The 17,966-nt window shown below is 33.2% G+C and overlaps 1 protein-coding gene across 3 annotated transcripts in view; it reads left to right on the top strand.

The window, feature by feature from the left end:
* cv-c (RhoGTPase activating protein) overlaps positions 1 to 17,966 on the top strand; it is a 706,457-nt gene that overhangs the window by 268,747 nt on the left and 419,744 nt on the right. For all 3 annotated transcript variants that reach the window (XM_088223710.1, XM_088223711.1, XM_088223712.1), the window contains 3 exons: positions 139 to 1,503; positions 12,220 to 12,424; positions 16,774 to 16,995. In XM_088223710.1, coding sequence (XP_088079836.1) covers positions 139 to 1,503; positions 12,220 to 12,424; positions 16,774 to 16,995 — 1,792 coding nt within the window. The remainder of the gene's footprint in view (positions 1 to 138; positions 1,504 to 12,219; positions 12,425 to 16,773; positions 16,996 to 17,966) is intronic.

The following is a 17,966-nucleotide window of genomic DNA, read 5'->3' as shown; positions in this document are numbered from 1 at the left end:
AGAAATATTATCAAATAAAGCACGCGTGGATATTAATTATAAGATACAAAGTCACTCGTGCGAACATCGTTACCGCGATCTTTTTCGGTCTATTCATTTTGATTGTAACTAATTCTGTTTTTTGGTTTTTGTTCACAGGAGGAGATAGGAGAAGTTTTTGACAAATGGAAGAAAAGAGAAGCACTAAAATTTCAGTCCAAACCTGGAAGATCGTCAACTACAATTATTCGCACGAACACAAATGGTTGCCGTGTTAAGTACAACTCTGATTCAGACATTAAACTATCCAATCAAAACTGTAGAAATAGTCACAGTACATCGAAGCTCAATGAACAATACGATTGCAATGAAGGTTTTGGTATCCAAAATGGTCATAATCATGAAATAGATATTAAAAAATATAAAGAAAACATAAAAAATAGTGTTAATGATACCCAGTCATTAGCATCTCAAAATAGCCAAGAATGCGAAGATTTCTCAGATAAATTTTCAACAACGTTAAATGAATTTGTTTCAAAAAAGTTGTTGGATCTTTCAATAAACGATACGGAAGAAATGCCTCGCTTCAATTATGAAGTCGATGATTCGGAATCTGATCCAGATTATGACGAAGTTTTTAACTCTGATGAAGATGAATCTAATAAACGATATAGCCACAAACTAGAATCAAGATCTAAATCGCTCACAGATGCTGGAGTTAGCTCAAACAGTATAAATGGTAAAAATGGCGATGGAAAATCTAATGGATTTTTTAATTACAAAGTAACACCATCGAAAACTATCCTTGGAAACTTTTTGAGTAAAGCTAAAAAACATAATCAGTCTCTTACATCTCCATCACCAGGTGATGCTGTTCTCGTAAGAGTTGTTTCATTACCAGAAAAAGATTTAGATGATTCTATTTCTCGAACAACTCATCCTTTGGGTTTACGAAGAAGCACAGCTCCTGAGATACCAAAACATAATATTAATAAACTAGTTGGAAATTGCGAACCTTTGCTTTCAAAGCGCAAGCTCCTTGTTTCGAAATCACTAAATAATTCTCCACAGCTATTACCAAAAAACAAAAGTAATGATTATCTCACTTGGTCAAAAAGCTCTCAGCTCAAAGTAAAAGAAAAAGTCGCTTTGGTACAGTCAAAAGCTTCTTCGTCTTTTGAACTGAACGATTCTAAAAGCAATTACGTCAACCCTTTAAACAATTCAAAATATCCAGCCTTTAATCCCGTCAAAAGTGAATCCAGTTTGAAATTTCCCAATCCTTATAAAACGGGAAAAGATTTGGGAAGATTAGTGAATGTTAATATCAATCAAATAAAAGCAGGATTATTTAACCACCTGAGAAGTAACGAAAATGTATCTTCTGAGAATGGTTATAGTCGTAACTTGTCAAAAAGTACTTTTGAGGATAGAGTGAATAATAACAGTAGTGAGAAAAAACAAGTTTACCAGCATGTCACCCATAGACAGAACGCTGTTGAAGAAAGACAGCAATGGAATCAGGTATCTATGAAAAATCTATATATTCAGTTTACAATACTGTGTTTTTTTAATAAAAAATCATGTAATTGCAATCTAACATTTATGAGTTCATTTGAAAAATCTTGCTTTCAATAGTGTAAAAATTGATGTTTTTTGTAAACTAGTTTTGGTGTTTCTTTCTGTTGTTTATGTGTTAAGCATGAAATATTTTCAAGCTTCTTTATGAGAAGGTGAAAACGAATTTTTAACTTACCAAGGTATTTTTTATCCATCGATACTTACCTATTTTCAACGCAGAAGAAGAAATAGAAATATTACTTCATTTTTGGTTACTCTGTATCAGTGGCGGTATTTCCATAGAAGCCCATAAGCCGGGCTTGCCTATTAATTTTATTTCCAAATGACCAAATCTGGACCAAACGCTTAAAAATAATTCATTTCGTTGTTTAAATTTCGCGCCAAATGAGAATTAGAGATCTGTTCGACGTTGGTACTGTACGCATCCCGAGATCCGAACCGTATGAAATCCGTGTGCGCGAACGACACTATGTCTTCTTATCTCGCTCTCGCACGTGGGGTTCTTATGAGGCTTATTTCACGGTGCAATTCGCATGTAAACAAACAGTAAACTCATAAAATGTTTGTCTGTATATGTTGAGTTTTATATGGGAATCTGAAGCCAGCTTCTTTAAGGTAAAGTTGGCAGAGAGCGTATCTTGTATTTCGTATCGAACAAACTTTACGATTGTTTATTATGCTCTTTTTTGCGGAATTTGATAATTTTAAACGGTTATTTTTATCTTCATTGATTAAAGACCCGTACTGGTTAAGATTTATGATAATTTACTTCATTTTGTGCAAACGTCATATATAAAAAGAATTCGGAGATGGCCGACGTTTCTTTTTTATTTGCCTATCTACTATCCTTTTCCTTTTCCAATATTCTATATCAATTATAATTTATCTTTATTATATTTATGTATCTATGGGTTCCGATGACTATTATTCAACTCTACGCATGCTATATTTTATTAATGTTACTTATTGGTAATGGTTGATATTTGAGGAATTACTTTATATAAAATAATATTGTGTTTTCTTTATTTCGTTTATTTAAACGAACTCGGAAAGATTATCCTATGCATATTTTCATAAAATATTGTTATTCGTCATAATATACTTTTTGGATGCTTTGTAGACTGTACAACTGTAGTGAAGAAAGCATACATCATGTTTTCACAAAAGTGAATTCATCATCATTCCTTTTCCGCACCTATCTTAATATTTTTTGCTACATGAAGGTAAGATGATCAGTCTTACGCTTCAAGTACCAGTCCAGGGACTATGACACATTCTAGTGTAAAAACACCTTTTTAAATAAATATTTCAAATCAACCATGTCGGGAATCGAACCCGAGACCTTTTGCATGGTAGGCAAATGCGCTGACCACTATACTATGAGGCCGTCAGGGAATTACACCACATGTGGATTTAAAAATATGTATATGGGCTTGCCTTACTCGTAAACCCTAGGCACGCTACTGCTCTGTATGGATTAAATCAATACTATTTCATATATACAATTCCAATGCGCAAGCTATTGAAAAGCATGAAGAGTAGCGACCCTGGTCACCCTACGAACTACTGGACAAACTAATTAAAATGGAAATGAGAATCGCCACATGTCCGCAAGAGCACAACAATATTAATCAACTCGTATATCTGGTAAAACAAATACAATTAGTGATCCTATGCAGAGTGGCTGCAACGTTCCTTTTATGAGGATACTGTACATTATATCCGAAAGGAGTTCTTGTTTATTATTGCTGCATATATGCAAATATGGCTTTCATAACTAAACTCGTATTCATAGTCTTAGGTTTACGAGCAAGTTATGTGCCACCTGAAATATATTTTTTTTTCAATTCCGCGAGCGTATCTGTGGTATTTAAGAAAAAGAGGAACATGTCACTAAAATTTAAAAAAATAGTTAAATATGTACAGTTACACTTTGTTAGGTAAACGGAAGTTTGGTTAATGATATACAGATTTTAAAAAAATTTTTTTTTATATTACAACAATTAACAAACACTGTTGATGCGTTTCTACAGCAAAAGCAAGCGTTCAAGATGCAAGCGGTATTATCACTCCTGACTTGAGATGACGCTCTAGCCATGTCTGCCTAGATCATGCCATGACTATTACCTATTGTACATTTAAATAGATTCACAGATTGTTTAGGGTTAGTTAATTCAATATATAATATATCATGAATACAATTATATTCGGCCTTTGATAAGCTTATTGATTGGTTTTAAAAAATATATGAAAAATTGGTTAGTGACATATAATTCGATGGTACTATTAGATAGAAAAGAACATGAAACTTATATAAAAATTGCTTTAACTATATATATATATATATATATATATATATATATATATATATATATATATATATATAATATATATATATATAGTTGGATAATTTATATAGCGCCATTTTTGTGAAAATCACCCCAAGGGCGCTGTACAATTAATAAATATCCCAGTACGTCTTGCAGCTACGGAGCGCATGGACGGTTGGGATTCTAGTTCCTCGTTTTCAATTAAGATCAATAAAAAATTATAACAGATAGGAGCTAGATTACAGGACGTCTTGCAGCTACAGAGCGCATGGACAGTTAGAAATTTAGCCCCCATTTACACATTTTAAAAATTGATAAATAAATTTAGTGTATTAATGATACTAAAAAAAAATAAAAATAAAATGAATAGTAAAAAGGAGTAAGATTACAACACGTCTTGCAGCTACTAAGCGCATAGACGATTGGAATTCTAGACCCCATTTATAAAATTTAGGTATTTTTAAGTTGGTATATGAAAGCTAGAAAACCAATCATCATGCCATGACTATTACCTATTGTATATTTAAATAGATTCACGGATTGTTTAGGGTTAGTTAATTCAATATATAATAAATCATGAATACAATTATATTCGTCCTTTTATAAGCTTATTGATTGGTTTAAAAAAATATATGAAAAATTGGTTAGTGACATATAATTCGATGGTACTATTAGATAGAAAAGAACATGTAACTGATATAAAAATTGCCTTTAACTATGAAACTTTATACGGAAAAGCAAACAATATGAGAATAATCAGAATATGAGGTACCGTTTCAACTATTTCATACTTGAAGGTTGTTAATTGGTAAACTTCGAGATGTAGTGGTTAAGACGCTTGACTCACACACGGAAGGTTCCGGGTTCGATTCCCGGTGAGACCATAAAAACCTTATGTGATTTTTCTCAAGCCTGGGTATTCTGTGATGTAATTCACCACTGCAATTGGGCTTCCTGGCCTGTTGTAGTGCAAAAAAATCAATCAGTATTGTTGTGTCCCGGGACTCGATCGTTGCTCACGTGTAAGCGGCAATTTTTAGGACAGGGCATTGTCATTGCCACCGCGCGCGGCCGCATTATCCTTGTGAAAATAATTATTTTTTATATTTAGTTCGTCCTTTGACAATTCTAATCCATCTTAGTATGAAAGAAATAATATTTTTCCTTAATTCGCCCGAAATAAATGTTGCGCCGTCGTGAATTCATTTTCGCAGCGCATGCGTGTGAACTGCGGCCGAATTTTCGTATTGTCACAACGCGGCCGAAGCTGTTCACGGAGCTGGGACAAGACAATATTATCATAATATCTATTGTATTGTCCACAAACGATATTTTAAGTTTACGCATTTAAAGTCATCCTAAAAAAGGACCTATAAATAGTTTGACCAATAATTAAACGGTAAGAAAGTTTAAATGGCTCCCTCAAACACTCAGCTTATACTGTTTCTTTGAATTCCATAGACTTGTGTGTATAAACTTGTTATGAAATAAAAAATAAAAAAACTTTCAGTATTATTAACAATTTCAGTGTCAAGGCAGATGGAAAGTATAGTTTTGTGTGTGAAATAGAACCAGAACCCAGAACGAGCGTTTTTGACCCGATGTCTACTCTCAGTTAAAAACTCTGAAAAATAATATCGAGTGAAGATAACTCTACCTCGTGGTGTAGTGATTGGTGCATTCTCCAACCACGCTTGAGGTTTTAGGTTCAATTCCTGCCAGTGTTTAAGTAAAATATTTAATCCATATTTAATCCAAATCTGCAATATTTTACGGTATCTAGACTGTCACCTGAAGCGTAAGATAAATCACCTTACCTTCATATAACAGATGAAATAAGCTGCGTTTTTATTTATTTATTATCTATATTGTAACGGGTATATTCTGCTGGCCGTCACAGATAATATAATCATACAACCAATCTTCTGATTTTTTCTATGCCAAATACGCGTCTACGAATGCGGCTTATCTAAGCTTTCTTTTCGTGGGGAAATGTGAGCGAAGCGACAGCTCGCGCGTGGAACCGGGGCTACCTTGGGTGTGAGTGACTTTAATTACTTTTACGTATTCAGATCCTTGGTCTATAGACCTCGCATTAATCCTTGGTTAAAATTTACAGGGCCCCTTTTGTTATTTTATTTATATATTTTTAACTATTTACGTATTCTTAAATACAAATATATTTCGACCGTATTTTAATGTGAAATTGTTACACGAATCCCAAATTTGTTTGGTATTCTGATGGATTCATTCTAAAAAACTCAAGAGTGAAAATTTCCATCAAAATCTTCAATTGCCGTATTACAGTATACGTCCAGGGGGCTTTTACATGACAGATATAAAATTAAAAAGTTTTTTGTCCATTAATATGCAGGTACTTGTCTAATAACAACAATAATAAAAAATTAAAGAAATTTGCATGACATTATATAAATAATATGACAATAGAAATAGCTATAAAAATATAAGGCTGAATAAATGAAGGTAGGTTCATAATTAAATGTATATGAAAAATTAAAACGGTTTTAAGTAAAAAAAAAAAAGTCTACAGTAGGTATATTATATAAGTGTAGGTAGGTAAGTAAAATATTATTTTACGAAAGCAGTGCCCTATGTACCGCTGGATACAGGAAGAGAAATGGTGATGATGGTTATTAATAAAAGACAGTGAAAGGTGTAGTTACAACGCAGCGGACATTGCTCTGTTCGATTTTATTTTTCAAGATTTTTACCTGAGAGCAGCCATCGATTCAAAAACGCTCATCCAGGATTCTGGTTCTATTTCCCACACGAAACTGTACTCTTCATCCACCCGAACGTAGACAAAATTACAAAATTAGAGAATGAGGGCCACATGTTTGAACAAAATGGAGTCGATCGTTTACGTGCGATTGTGAGTCATAGATAGACCTATTAAATGGTAGAAATTCATTCATGCCAAATCGCGTAGATGTAAGTAAGGTCGTCAGGTAAAGATTAGCGTAAATATTAATGGATTCCTAGCTATTGACATTTCATCAGATTACTAAATTAAATTTATTGAATATAATAAGGTATACCCACACGTACATAATTTGTTTCAATTGAGCGCAATGCGTTAACTTCGAGTAAAAATCATGGTGTACAATCTCCATAAAACTTGGATTACACTGAATTCGATTCTACAGCTGATGTATCCATGTGTGTATATCGATATATATATATTTACTTCTTCTGTGTCTAGATTGATGAAGAATACAGTTCTGTGGGTTAAATATAACTAGAATGCTGGGAATTTTTATAATTTTACTGTTTTATTTTATTATTTATTGAAATTGCACACATTGTAATACACATTGTCATTTATAACACTTAAACTTTACTAAATAAATATCCCACCACGTTACTTTCTATCGCATGTTGATTATGATAATGGTAATGATGATGATAATTACTTCAGAGACAGAAAACGTTTTTAAAAAGGAAAATTTGCAAGTCAAGACATTTATTTACAACAATAAATTCAATTAAAATAAAGGGTGCCATGTCTAAGCTCGATAAAATCTGGAAAGATAGGGGCGTGCGTAACAGTACCAAGATACATCTCGCCGAGAGTTTGGTTCACTCCGTTTTACTATTTGCTACAGGAACATGGACCATCAAAGCAACGGAAAGACGAAGAATAATCGCTTTTAAAATTTGGTGCTGGAGACGCATGATCCAAATTTTGTAGACAGCTAAACGTACCAACGAGTCCATTCATCTGAAATTGAACCTTGATGGTTTAACTCTGGTTAATGTTTGCTTGAAACGAATTCTCCATTTCTTTCCAATACGTTGTGCGTGGCATGAAAATAGCCTGGAGCGGCTGGTTGTGGTAAGTGGCGTGGAGAGAAACAGAACAGTGGCAGGCATATCAGTAGTTGAAACGCTGCGTGGTAGTCGAGGGAAAGTTGGTGAAGAATTATCAGGGCGGCCACAAAAGGGTCACGATCCTCGGGCATGAGAGCAGCGCTACGAAGAAGAAACAATAAGTACATTATTTGGTACCCATCGAAGGAAGGTGAAAACTTCAACTAAATATTAGACTAACCCAGACGACCGCACGCTGACCTCTAGGACCCGCTTTGTCTGCTCTAAGATCTAAGAGGTTACCCGGGACAAGTATTTTTAGGACGATGAGAGTTTTTGCAAAGGATCGTACTTGCTATTGACATTAGAACAATTACGGTTATATGAGAGATATGATGAAATGACGAAAAGGAATTTTTGCGTGAGTTAGATGATATCATGTTCGGATCTGTATTAGGATTTTATCAGTATTGTCTTGGTAATTTGATGGATTTTATCAGTATTGTCTTGGTAATTTGATGTATTTATGTGCTTTGAAATGAGAAATGTTTTTCTTTTGTTGTTTGAGTGCGTGCTGTATTAGACGAATTCTGTGAATGTTTTCTTTGTGCAAACGCGTTTTGAGTAGTTGTTTATTTTATTACTTTTAGAATATTCTCATATTCTCATTCATGCCATCTGTTACGGCTTTCATAAGCCTGTTGATTGGTTTTAAAAATAAAAATAATAAAAAAGCATTCTAAGCGCTTAGCCATGATCTTTATTTGGAACAAACATTGTATTTTTACAGTCATGTAGACAAACTAGGATACTGATCATTAGTATTTAATTGATAACAAATTGACAATACTGCATTGAAAGCTTTTAAAATTTCTATGTTTTGTTATGTTCGCGATTATTAAATATTCGAAACTGATGAAAGACACAAGTCTTTATGATCAGTTTCGGGAAAAGGGTGGGCGTTTTCATTGTTATTCTGAACTGGCATCTCAAGAGTAAATCTGATCACCTTAGCTTTATGTAACATATAGTCGAAATAAATTTCATTTGTTGTTTTAATGCAGTGTTTTATGCACAATATCGTGCAGATAGAGATTTATGATAATATTTTACTCTACTCTGAATAGTAAATAATATTTTGAATCTGAATTTGGATAGACAGGAATTCAAATTATACAAATAGATTTTCAGCCCGATAGCATCCAAATATGGACATAGCGTAATACGATTCTCATCTGCTTCGGCATGAGTCATAATGTTGAGTTGAGCTTATCCTACTTCGCGATCGATTTTGTATTAAATCGCAGTATCGATACCAATATCGATATGTTATAAGTCGTCACGAGTTTGTCGATACATGAACTTTATTGTTGACATCTCTAACAATATGTATCGCATCTTCACTGATCGAGAAACTCCAGTAAAATAGTGCACTAGGCAAAAAGGAAGATGTTCTCTAAAAACATTAAAATTCGTTGATGTGAAAATGATATTGCTTTTGTTAACGCTAATAAAATAATGCATTAACAAACTTAAGGGTGAAAAGTTTTATAAACAGTTAATGTTTTACACCCACATACACCTATTATTATGTAATTCATAAAATATTTCTGTTTTTCTTCTGAATTATATTTTCAAGACCTTTTAAATATATTTCAATAAAATGAAACTTATTTGATTAAATGAAAACGTTTAATGAATTTCGTGTCCAGACGAATAAAGAATAGAGTTCCATATTACAACAGAGATGAAGAACATTTAAGAGAAGGTAATATAGAAATCGAGGCATCCACAGGGCTTCTGACCTGGTTGGTTTAAGTGTCCATTTTACACACTGTGTAACATTCACCATTCTGCCTATATTCGAACATCTATATTCCTTCAATTCTTACATCTGTTGATGTTTGTGAAGTTGAAGAGCTGAAATCTTTATTTATGCGGGTGAGATTTATCTAATTGAAATTTTTCACCTACATACTAGGCAACGCCTGAAAATGTTATTTTTTAAAAATTTCTATACTTCTTCATAAATCCAGTCCTTGTCTACAAAAATTTGGACAAACTCAAAATATTGTTGATAAATCCACCTGGTCCATGCTCCCCAAGGAGTTGAATCCAATCCTTGTCTACAACAATTTGGACAAACTCAAAATATTGTTGAATATAGTTTCGTTTGTACAATAAAACCAGGACCCCGAACGAGTGTTTTCGATACAATGGCTTGTTTCATGTAAATGTTCTGAATAAAGAAATCGAGAGGAGGTATGTCTGTCTCTCCGTGTAATCTTGGGGTCTTGGGTTCGATCCCTAGTACGGTGGGCATAAAATATTAAATTTCGCATCTCAAGTGTAGGACTGATCACCTTACCTTTTTGTAACAGATGACATAAATACGCTGCATTTGGTTTACCAATGCAGTGCCCTTTGCACCACTGGATGCAGAATGAGGAATAATGATGAAGATAAGAAGAGAAGTGTCTGCCTGTGTTGAATTACTCATATATTTCATTAAAATTATTTATTGTCAATTCTTGATGGAATTCCATTGTAATGATGTAATAACTTATATTTCCATATAACTTATTAATTTAAAAAATACTTGGTACACTTCCACTTATTTATTTTGACCAATTAGCGCTTACACCCTCTAATGGGCATTTTCAGACTGGTGAATATTATACAGTGTAAGGATAATTTATATAAATCTAAATATTATCTTAGGTGTAGGTACATTTAAAAATAAGTTGAAAAAGATACAATACGCAATATTTCAATGCAACCACCAGTCTGAAGATGCTCATTAGAGGATGAAAGCGCCAATTGTTCAAAATAAATAGTATTTTTAAAATTAATAACTTATTTGTAAATATAAGTTATTACATCATTAGTCATATTTAAAAAAATAATTTCTTAAGTTTGTTAACTTAATTTATGTCAGTTTTCTTCCAAATCTGGAGTACGATAGAACACATAAATAAAAGAGTTATTGATGTATTCTCCTTTATTAGTCAATAATTCATAACGACTTCACCGTATTATGTACAAATATTTGGTAGCTTTATTCCTTCGATTGAACGCGAACAGAAGAACGGACACAACTTAGTTTAACACCAACAAATTGGAAAAAAATGTATTCTTCTTCATTATTTTATATAAAAATAGTTAATAATTTATAGCATCTTCACCGTACACTACGCAAGTATCGCAATAGTTTTGGTATCTTTAATACATCGACTGAACGCGAACTGGAGGTGTCGAAAATGCTCACTTTAGTATACTTCACATTACATTTTAAAGGCTGGTAATCGAATTTAATAATAAAAATAACGAATAAGCAAGCACAGTATCTTGTAGACCAGAAAATTTTATTTCGAATGACGTATAACCGACACATTTTATTTTTCTTTTGGTCATTTGGAAAAAAACGGACACAGTTTATTTGTTATCACCAAATACTTCACAAATATTCGCTGCTACGCTGCGTTTGTAGTACCATTACGGTGCCCTATACACTTTTATGTGCGGCTAAGGGAATGATGATGAAAACATTTTGTTATTTGCCTGCAATAGTTTCAACAGTAAAAGTACTCCCTCCATATACCCGAAAACTGTTTTAAAGACTGTGGGTCTTCCTACCGGTTTCGTTCATTCTAAAAAGTAATGTTTTTGCATGATTTTGTGTTACTCTGTGATTTTGTCAAATCTATGGAGGACTTCTTTTAATTATATTTATTTTTTATTTTCTTTTATTCAGGAAACATACAGTACGGTTACATATTTTTATATTTCACAGTTAGACTTAACTCTAATGGACCAGTAAAGTTTCCATATTAAAATTTATTTCAACAGAGAGGGAAAACGTTTTTAGGAAGGGAATATACAAGTCTAGGCATTTAAAGGGTTTATGACCTGTCATTGGCTGGTATAAGTGGTCACTTTACACACTGTGTAACATTCACCATTCTGCCCATGTTTAAACATCCACATTTTCTCAACTCTTCCATCTGTAGACTTTTGTGAAGCAAAAGAGCTGAAACCTTTATCACGTGGGTGAGATTCATCCGGCAGAACCAAATTGCCTACTAGGCAACGCCTTAAAACAATTTTCCAATTTTTATGCTTCTTCTTTTATCAGGTAGTTAATTCAACAATGTTTAAGTACGTCCAAATGCTTGCAGACTGGCTGGATTTCCTCCCTAGGGAGTTATTCATATTTAAATTCATTTCAACAGAGAGGGAAACATATTTGAGAAGGGAAAATGGAAGTGTAGACATTTACAGGACTTATGACCTGTCATTGGCTGGTTTAAGTGGCCATTTTACACACTGTGAAAGTAAAATAAGTATTTAAAAGTTTGTAGTAATTATTTACAAATGGAAATAATATTAAAAATGAAGAAAAAAATATGCTTATGGAGGATATATATGGCTTATGGAGGATATTGATGGTGGCAAAAAAAATTACCTTAACGATATTTTGTTTTGATGATTGTTTCAGGGTTATCATAAAGACGCTTTGACCGGCTCTAGGCAGCAAGCTTACGGATCCGAAACCAGCGATCTAATTGGCTGTGGGGTTCGGAGTCTCGCCAGTGGAGGGTATATAAAGGATGCAGAGACACAAACGCACGGCACTCCGCCGCTCTCGAGGTCCTCGAGCTGTACATGGGCTTCGGAATGCTCCTCATCAATTTTCAATACTGGTAAGCGATTGAAATATTTCAAGCTCAAAGTGTAGTGAGAGAGAGATTCAATTAAAAAACAGTGTGTCACTTAAAAAACTGCTGGTAGCTGGCATTTACAGAGCCCACGACCTGTCATTGGCTGGTTTAAGTGGCCATTTTACACACTGTGAAATATTCACCATTCTGCTCATGTTTAAACATTCACATTTTCTCTACTTTTCCATTTGTTGACTTTTGTGAAGTAAAAAAGCCAAAACCTCAATCACGTGAGTGAGATTCTTAAGGCTGAACCAATTCACCTACTAGGCAACGCCTGAAAATATTTTTCCAACTTTTTGCTTCTTTCACCAGTTTCAACAATAATCTTTTAAGTTTGTCAAAACTTTTGTAGACAAGGACTTGATTCAAATCCCTGGAGAGCTGCTAATATTAACATATTACAATAGCGATGAAGAACATTTTAGAGAAGGTAATATAGATCTATATATATACATATAGATATATATATAGATCTATATTACCTTCTCTAAAATGTTCGTCGTCCCTGTTGATTGTGGAATAATCTACCCACTAATGTTAGAGACGCCCCTTCTTTATTTACATTTAAGTCAAGATTTAAATGTCACTATCTAAATATTTAATTTGTTCCTTTATCCTTCTTCTTTCCTTCCCATCCCCTTTCCTCTCTTCATAGTAGAGTGTTAATTTTTGTTTTGTGAATCTTCGTTTTGAATTTTTGTATAAAATTGTAAGATTCAATATGTCCATGTATTTATAATTTTCTCAAACTGAACGGTTTAGGTAGGTAGGAAGAAATTGCCTTAAGGCAATATGCCCGCCCTTGTATGTATATATATTGTATATGTATATAAAGTGTTTAAAAAAAAAAAAAAATGTTTAATGTTTTGAGTACGTCTAAATGTTTGCAGACTAGTTGGAATCTTTCCTAGGGAGTTATTTAGATCGTCCCCCGAAACATTGTTGATTTTTTTTTTATCCTAACAGTTGGTTGTTAACGAGCCTTTCGTATCTTGGTGAAAAAGAATTCGCGTATGAGGTTCATTTTTATTCGATTTCCCCTCGGTATTTCGCTAATTTTTTTACCTTCGCATCTTAGTCGCTTCATTACACTATAACCGGATACTAATACCACGTAATCATTTCAAGTCCCGTTATTCGATGACCCGGCAAAAAGTTAAATTACAAAATTTTATTTTCATCCAATTATTTGATTCATTTAACGTGCTGGAAATATAGGAAAATTATGCCCGTAATTAATTCCCGTACGAAAACTCTTCTTCTTATCACTTGAAATATTATTGCTTTTTTACTATTATTCCTTTTCCGCACCTAATTATGCATAGGGCACTGCATTAGTACACCAACCAAAGCGCATCTTGATCATTTTTGATACATGAAGGTAAAATTATCAGTTTTAAGCTTTATCACTCCTGAGACTATAAAATATTCTAGTCTAAAACACCCTTATCAAAAAGTTTATATTTTTTATTTGTAAATCATCTAATACACATGAATTAATTTGCCAAGAATTACTACTACTACTACTCAGTACGGGATTTAAAGAATATTAACGTTTTTAAGCACATATTCAAATTTTACAAAGAAACAAAGAAAGTTTAACATCTTCATAACTAAATTACGACAATATATAAACTAAACAGCTTTTTGAACACAAACAAAATAAATATTCAAAAACGTTTTCAAGAATGGAAGAAATAGTAAATCTAAGACTAAGGGAGATAAGGTCGTTAATATCACGCGCTACTATTATTTGTTATAGACAGGCAGCTTTTGCAGGTGCGCCTATATCTCGTGTACTGCTTTTCATCTGCGTTTTTCTTCCTTTTAAAAAGCATCGTAACGGCTTTTGAACTGGCTGACCGAAATGGAATGGACGGTTAAGCTTCACAATTTACTCCAGTCTGACACCACCCTGCTGGAAAGCAAGTTTATTTTAAGATTGTGGCGGGATTGGTGACGATAGAGCTTTCAGTTATAACCCCGTAAATTTGGGTCAGAATTTCACTGATACATCTCATGCAGTCATTGTAATCATTGAGTATCTTATAAGTTTCTATAATGTCCCCTCTTTTTCGTCGTTCTTCCAATGATGCAAGTCTTAGTGCTTTTAATCTACCATAGTAGGGCATCTTTTTGAGTAATTTGGGGATTTTTGAAGCACATCTCTGGACCTTTTCCCGTAGCTCAATGTCTTTCGTTAAGTAGGGACTCTTGATATCCATATTCCAATAGGTCTTACATAGGTCTTGTATATTTAAGAAATGTCACTGGAGTAATATTTTGGAATGCCTTATCAATCAAATAAATTATTGACGTTAAATTCAATTGATGTAAAAAAACATTTTTTATATTCAATTTTCACATCACAGCAACTAAACATTTTGTTATACGCCGGTTGTTAAACCAAAAACCAAGCCACAAATTTACAACGCTTTCATTCTATGCTATAGAACGAAATAGCATCTCTATACGCGGGTTGCGCATTATTACTCTGAGCTTATATCCGATGGTGATACATGACTGTTATGCCTGTTGGAAGGGCTATCTCTATGTTGAACAATATCACTTTGGACATTGACATTTTTTACGTCTCTGAGGGAGTTTTTCGTTACAAGATTCTCTTACTTTTTTAACATATTATTATTTGGATATTATGTATACTAATGTGTTTTTTTTACATATACCTAATTTTACCTAATTATTTCTATATGTATGAATTTAGATATTTTATTTTGTAATGTACATATATATGAATAAATAAATGATAAATGATAAATGACAAAAATTTTGGTACAATGTTAATAATTTTTTTTATACAATTTCCGTGTATTTTTTACTAAGCTAATTCTAAATAAATATTAAACTGAATATTTTTTTATACCTAACAAAATGACTTTTCGTTCGTATTAAGTTTTAAAAAAAAATTAGTAGTGTGGATAACTTATATAGCGCCATTTTCCTTACATAGTACCTCAAGGGCGCTTTTTCCGAAACGTCTCTTGTTTCCCACAGTTTCGCACTTCTGCTGGTGGATGTTAAGGATTCGTTTATTAATATAAGATTTTAAACAGATTAAAATTACACGTAAATAATTTATTCCAACACGAGAAGTGGTGAGAGGTTTTGGTCCACGGTTGCTCATTTAAGTGAATAGTGGTTTCTCTAACTGTTTACTGCGCCGCATTTGCAAAACAAGAACAATGCCATTTAAACAGTTAGAATTAGCAATTAACATCGGCTGGCGACCTCTGACATTTGACACGATAGGTATTACCTATCCGGCTACTTTGTCCGTGGAAGCCAACACGGCAATAAATTATAAAGAAAGCCACCGGACGCTTCTCGCCTCACTTTAGCTTTATCTCGGCTTTAATTGCTGCCCCGTTTAGGTGGCAGAAAATGGTTAGAAAGTTGCTGTTAATTATCGTGTTTCCACGCATAATATATTAGTCAGAAAATGGCACAGTAGGACTTCTTCTACGCTACTTGAAACTATTAGAAGGATCGACATGTGTATACACTTCCAATAAAATGTTCAAATCCACGAATAATAATGAAAAACTTAAAAAAATATTATATCGCTAGCCTATCTCTAGAACCCTTTTAATACCCTTTCACCACCCTAATTTTCCTGCCTCCTCTTTCACAGTAGTTGCTGCTCGATTGTGGAATAATTTACCCTCGAATGTTAGAGACGCTACTTCTTTATTTACATTTAAGTCAAGATTGAAATGTCACTATCTAAATATTTAAGTTGTTCCTTTATCCTTCTTCTTTCCTTCCCATCTCCTCTCCTCTCTTCATAGTACAGTGTTAATTTTTTATATTTATTTCTTATTTTGTTATCTTTGTTTTTAATTTTGTATAAAATTGTAAGATTCAATATGTCCATGTACTTACTATTTTTCTCAAACTGAACGGTTAAATAATTAAATAAATATCTCTGAAAAACTTATTATGAAATTATTGGACTTACAGGTTTACCTAGAGTTGATTTTTTTTGTATGGGTGGCGTGTGTTCAAATGAATGAAATAACAAAAATCAATGGAATTGAAGGGATGTGGATGTTAAACATAGGCAAAATGGTGAAAATTACAGTAAATATTGTGGCCACTTAAATCAGCCAATGACAGATCATAAGCCCTGTAAATATCTAGACATCTATAATCCTTCCTCTTAAGTTTTTTCCATTTCTGCCGTAACATGTTAATAGATTTTTATAAAAATGAAATACTTCATAAATAAAATAAATAAATAAATTGAAAATATTTATATTATGGAAACCAAAGCTGTGTTTTCAATATTTTCATTGAATTTTTCCCAGGTTCCACTAACGCCTCCGTGTCTGATGATGAAGCTGCAGTAGACGATGACAATCGCTCATCATCCTCATCGGGAGCTGGGGAAACTAGAGGAGTGAGAAATGATGACGTGGGGGGCATCCGAAGATGTGAAGGAAAAGATAATGACGAGGGTGCAGGTGGAGAGGAATCTGGAATTGGTACTGCTTCTCCTCCGCCAAGGGGAAGAAAAGAACAAGAGAAAGGTAGATAAAAATATTTTTATTTCATGCAAATTTGTATTAAAAAACATTTATATTGTGAGATAAGATAATTTGTAAGCTCACTCTACTGAAAGTGTAGAATTTTGTTGTTAAAAATCAATCATTTTTTTATATCTCTCCAATATACTCATAATACATTTTTTGGCACATCTGACATCATATCTATAATGTTTTATGTTTAGATAAATAGAGTTTTTTTTTCTTCGTTTTATACATTATTTTACGAGTAAATTGAATTATTCTAGGGGTACCAGGTTAGTCAATATACCAAATAAAGTTAGGCACTGTCTGACTTACAAAGTAAACTGTTTTGGGTCAGACGTTTTTTACCAAGCACCTTTTGTTCATGTTATTTATTATTTATTTATGTATTTCTTTACGATGATTTACCATTTGAGTTTTAAAAATAAATAACCTTTTTTATTTGGAAGTATTAATAAAATAAAATACAACTGAAAAATACTAAAGCCCGGATAAAAAAATACGATCACGAGACAAAATCTGGTCTATGTTAGTGATTGTTTAAGTCTAAAAAGACTAGCACCAAATCTTGTCTGGAGTTTACAATACGACGCAAAAGGAAAATTGGTACATGCAAGCTACGAAGATACGCTGAAAACCAATGCACAAATGCTTTTAGAACGCGACCGAAATGATCTTCAGATACGCGCCAGGTGGCATGTGGAAGTAACATTCTCCCTCAACACCCATTCGCAGGTTTGAAAGCGTCGCGTTCATCCAATGTATTTAAAAAAGCGGAGATATGGAGTTTATGTTCTAGTGCTACGTTGACGTAAAGTAAACAGCGTGCTCTTGAAGATACATTGTCATTTAAAAGCTGTATATATTATCGATGCTATTGATAGAACTACTGTTGATAAATCGGTAGTAAAATTTCATGATTCCAACCCTTAAAAAGCCGTAATTGTTGATGAAACATGCAACGGACTCAT

This window comes from Micrasema longulum, unplaced genomic scaffold (genome assembly GCF_059751315.1).
Source record: "Micrasema longulum isolate JH-2025_06_02 unplaced genomic scaffold, ASM5975131v1 h1tg000248l, whole genome shotgun sequence".
Lineage (NCBI taxonomy): Eukaryota > Metazoa > Arthropoda > Insecta > Trichoptera > Brachycentridae > Micrasema > Micrasema longulum.
This window is presented reverse-complemented; position numbering and strand designations above follow the sequence as displayed.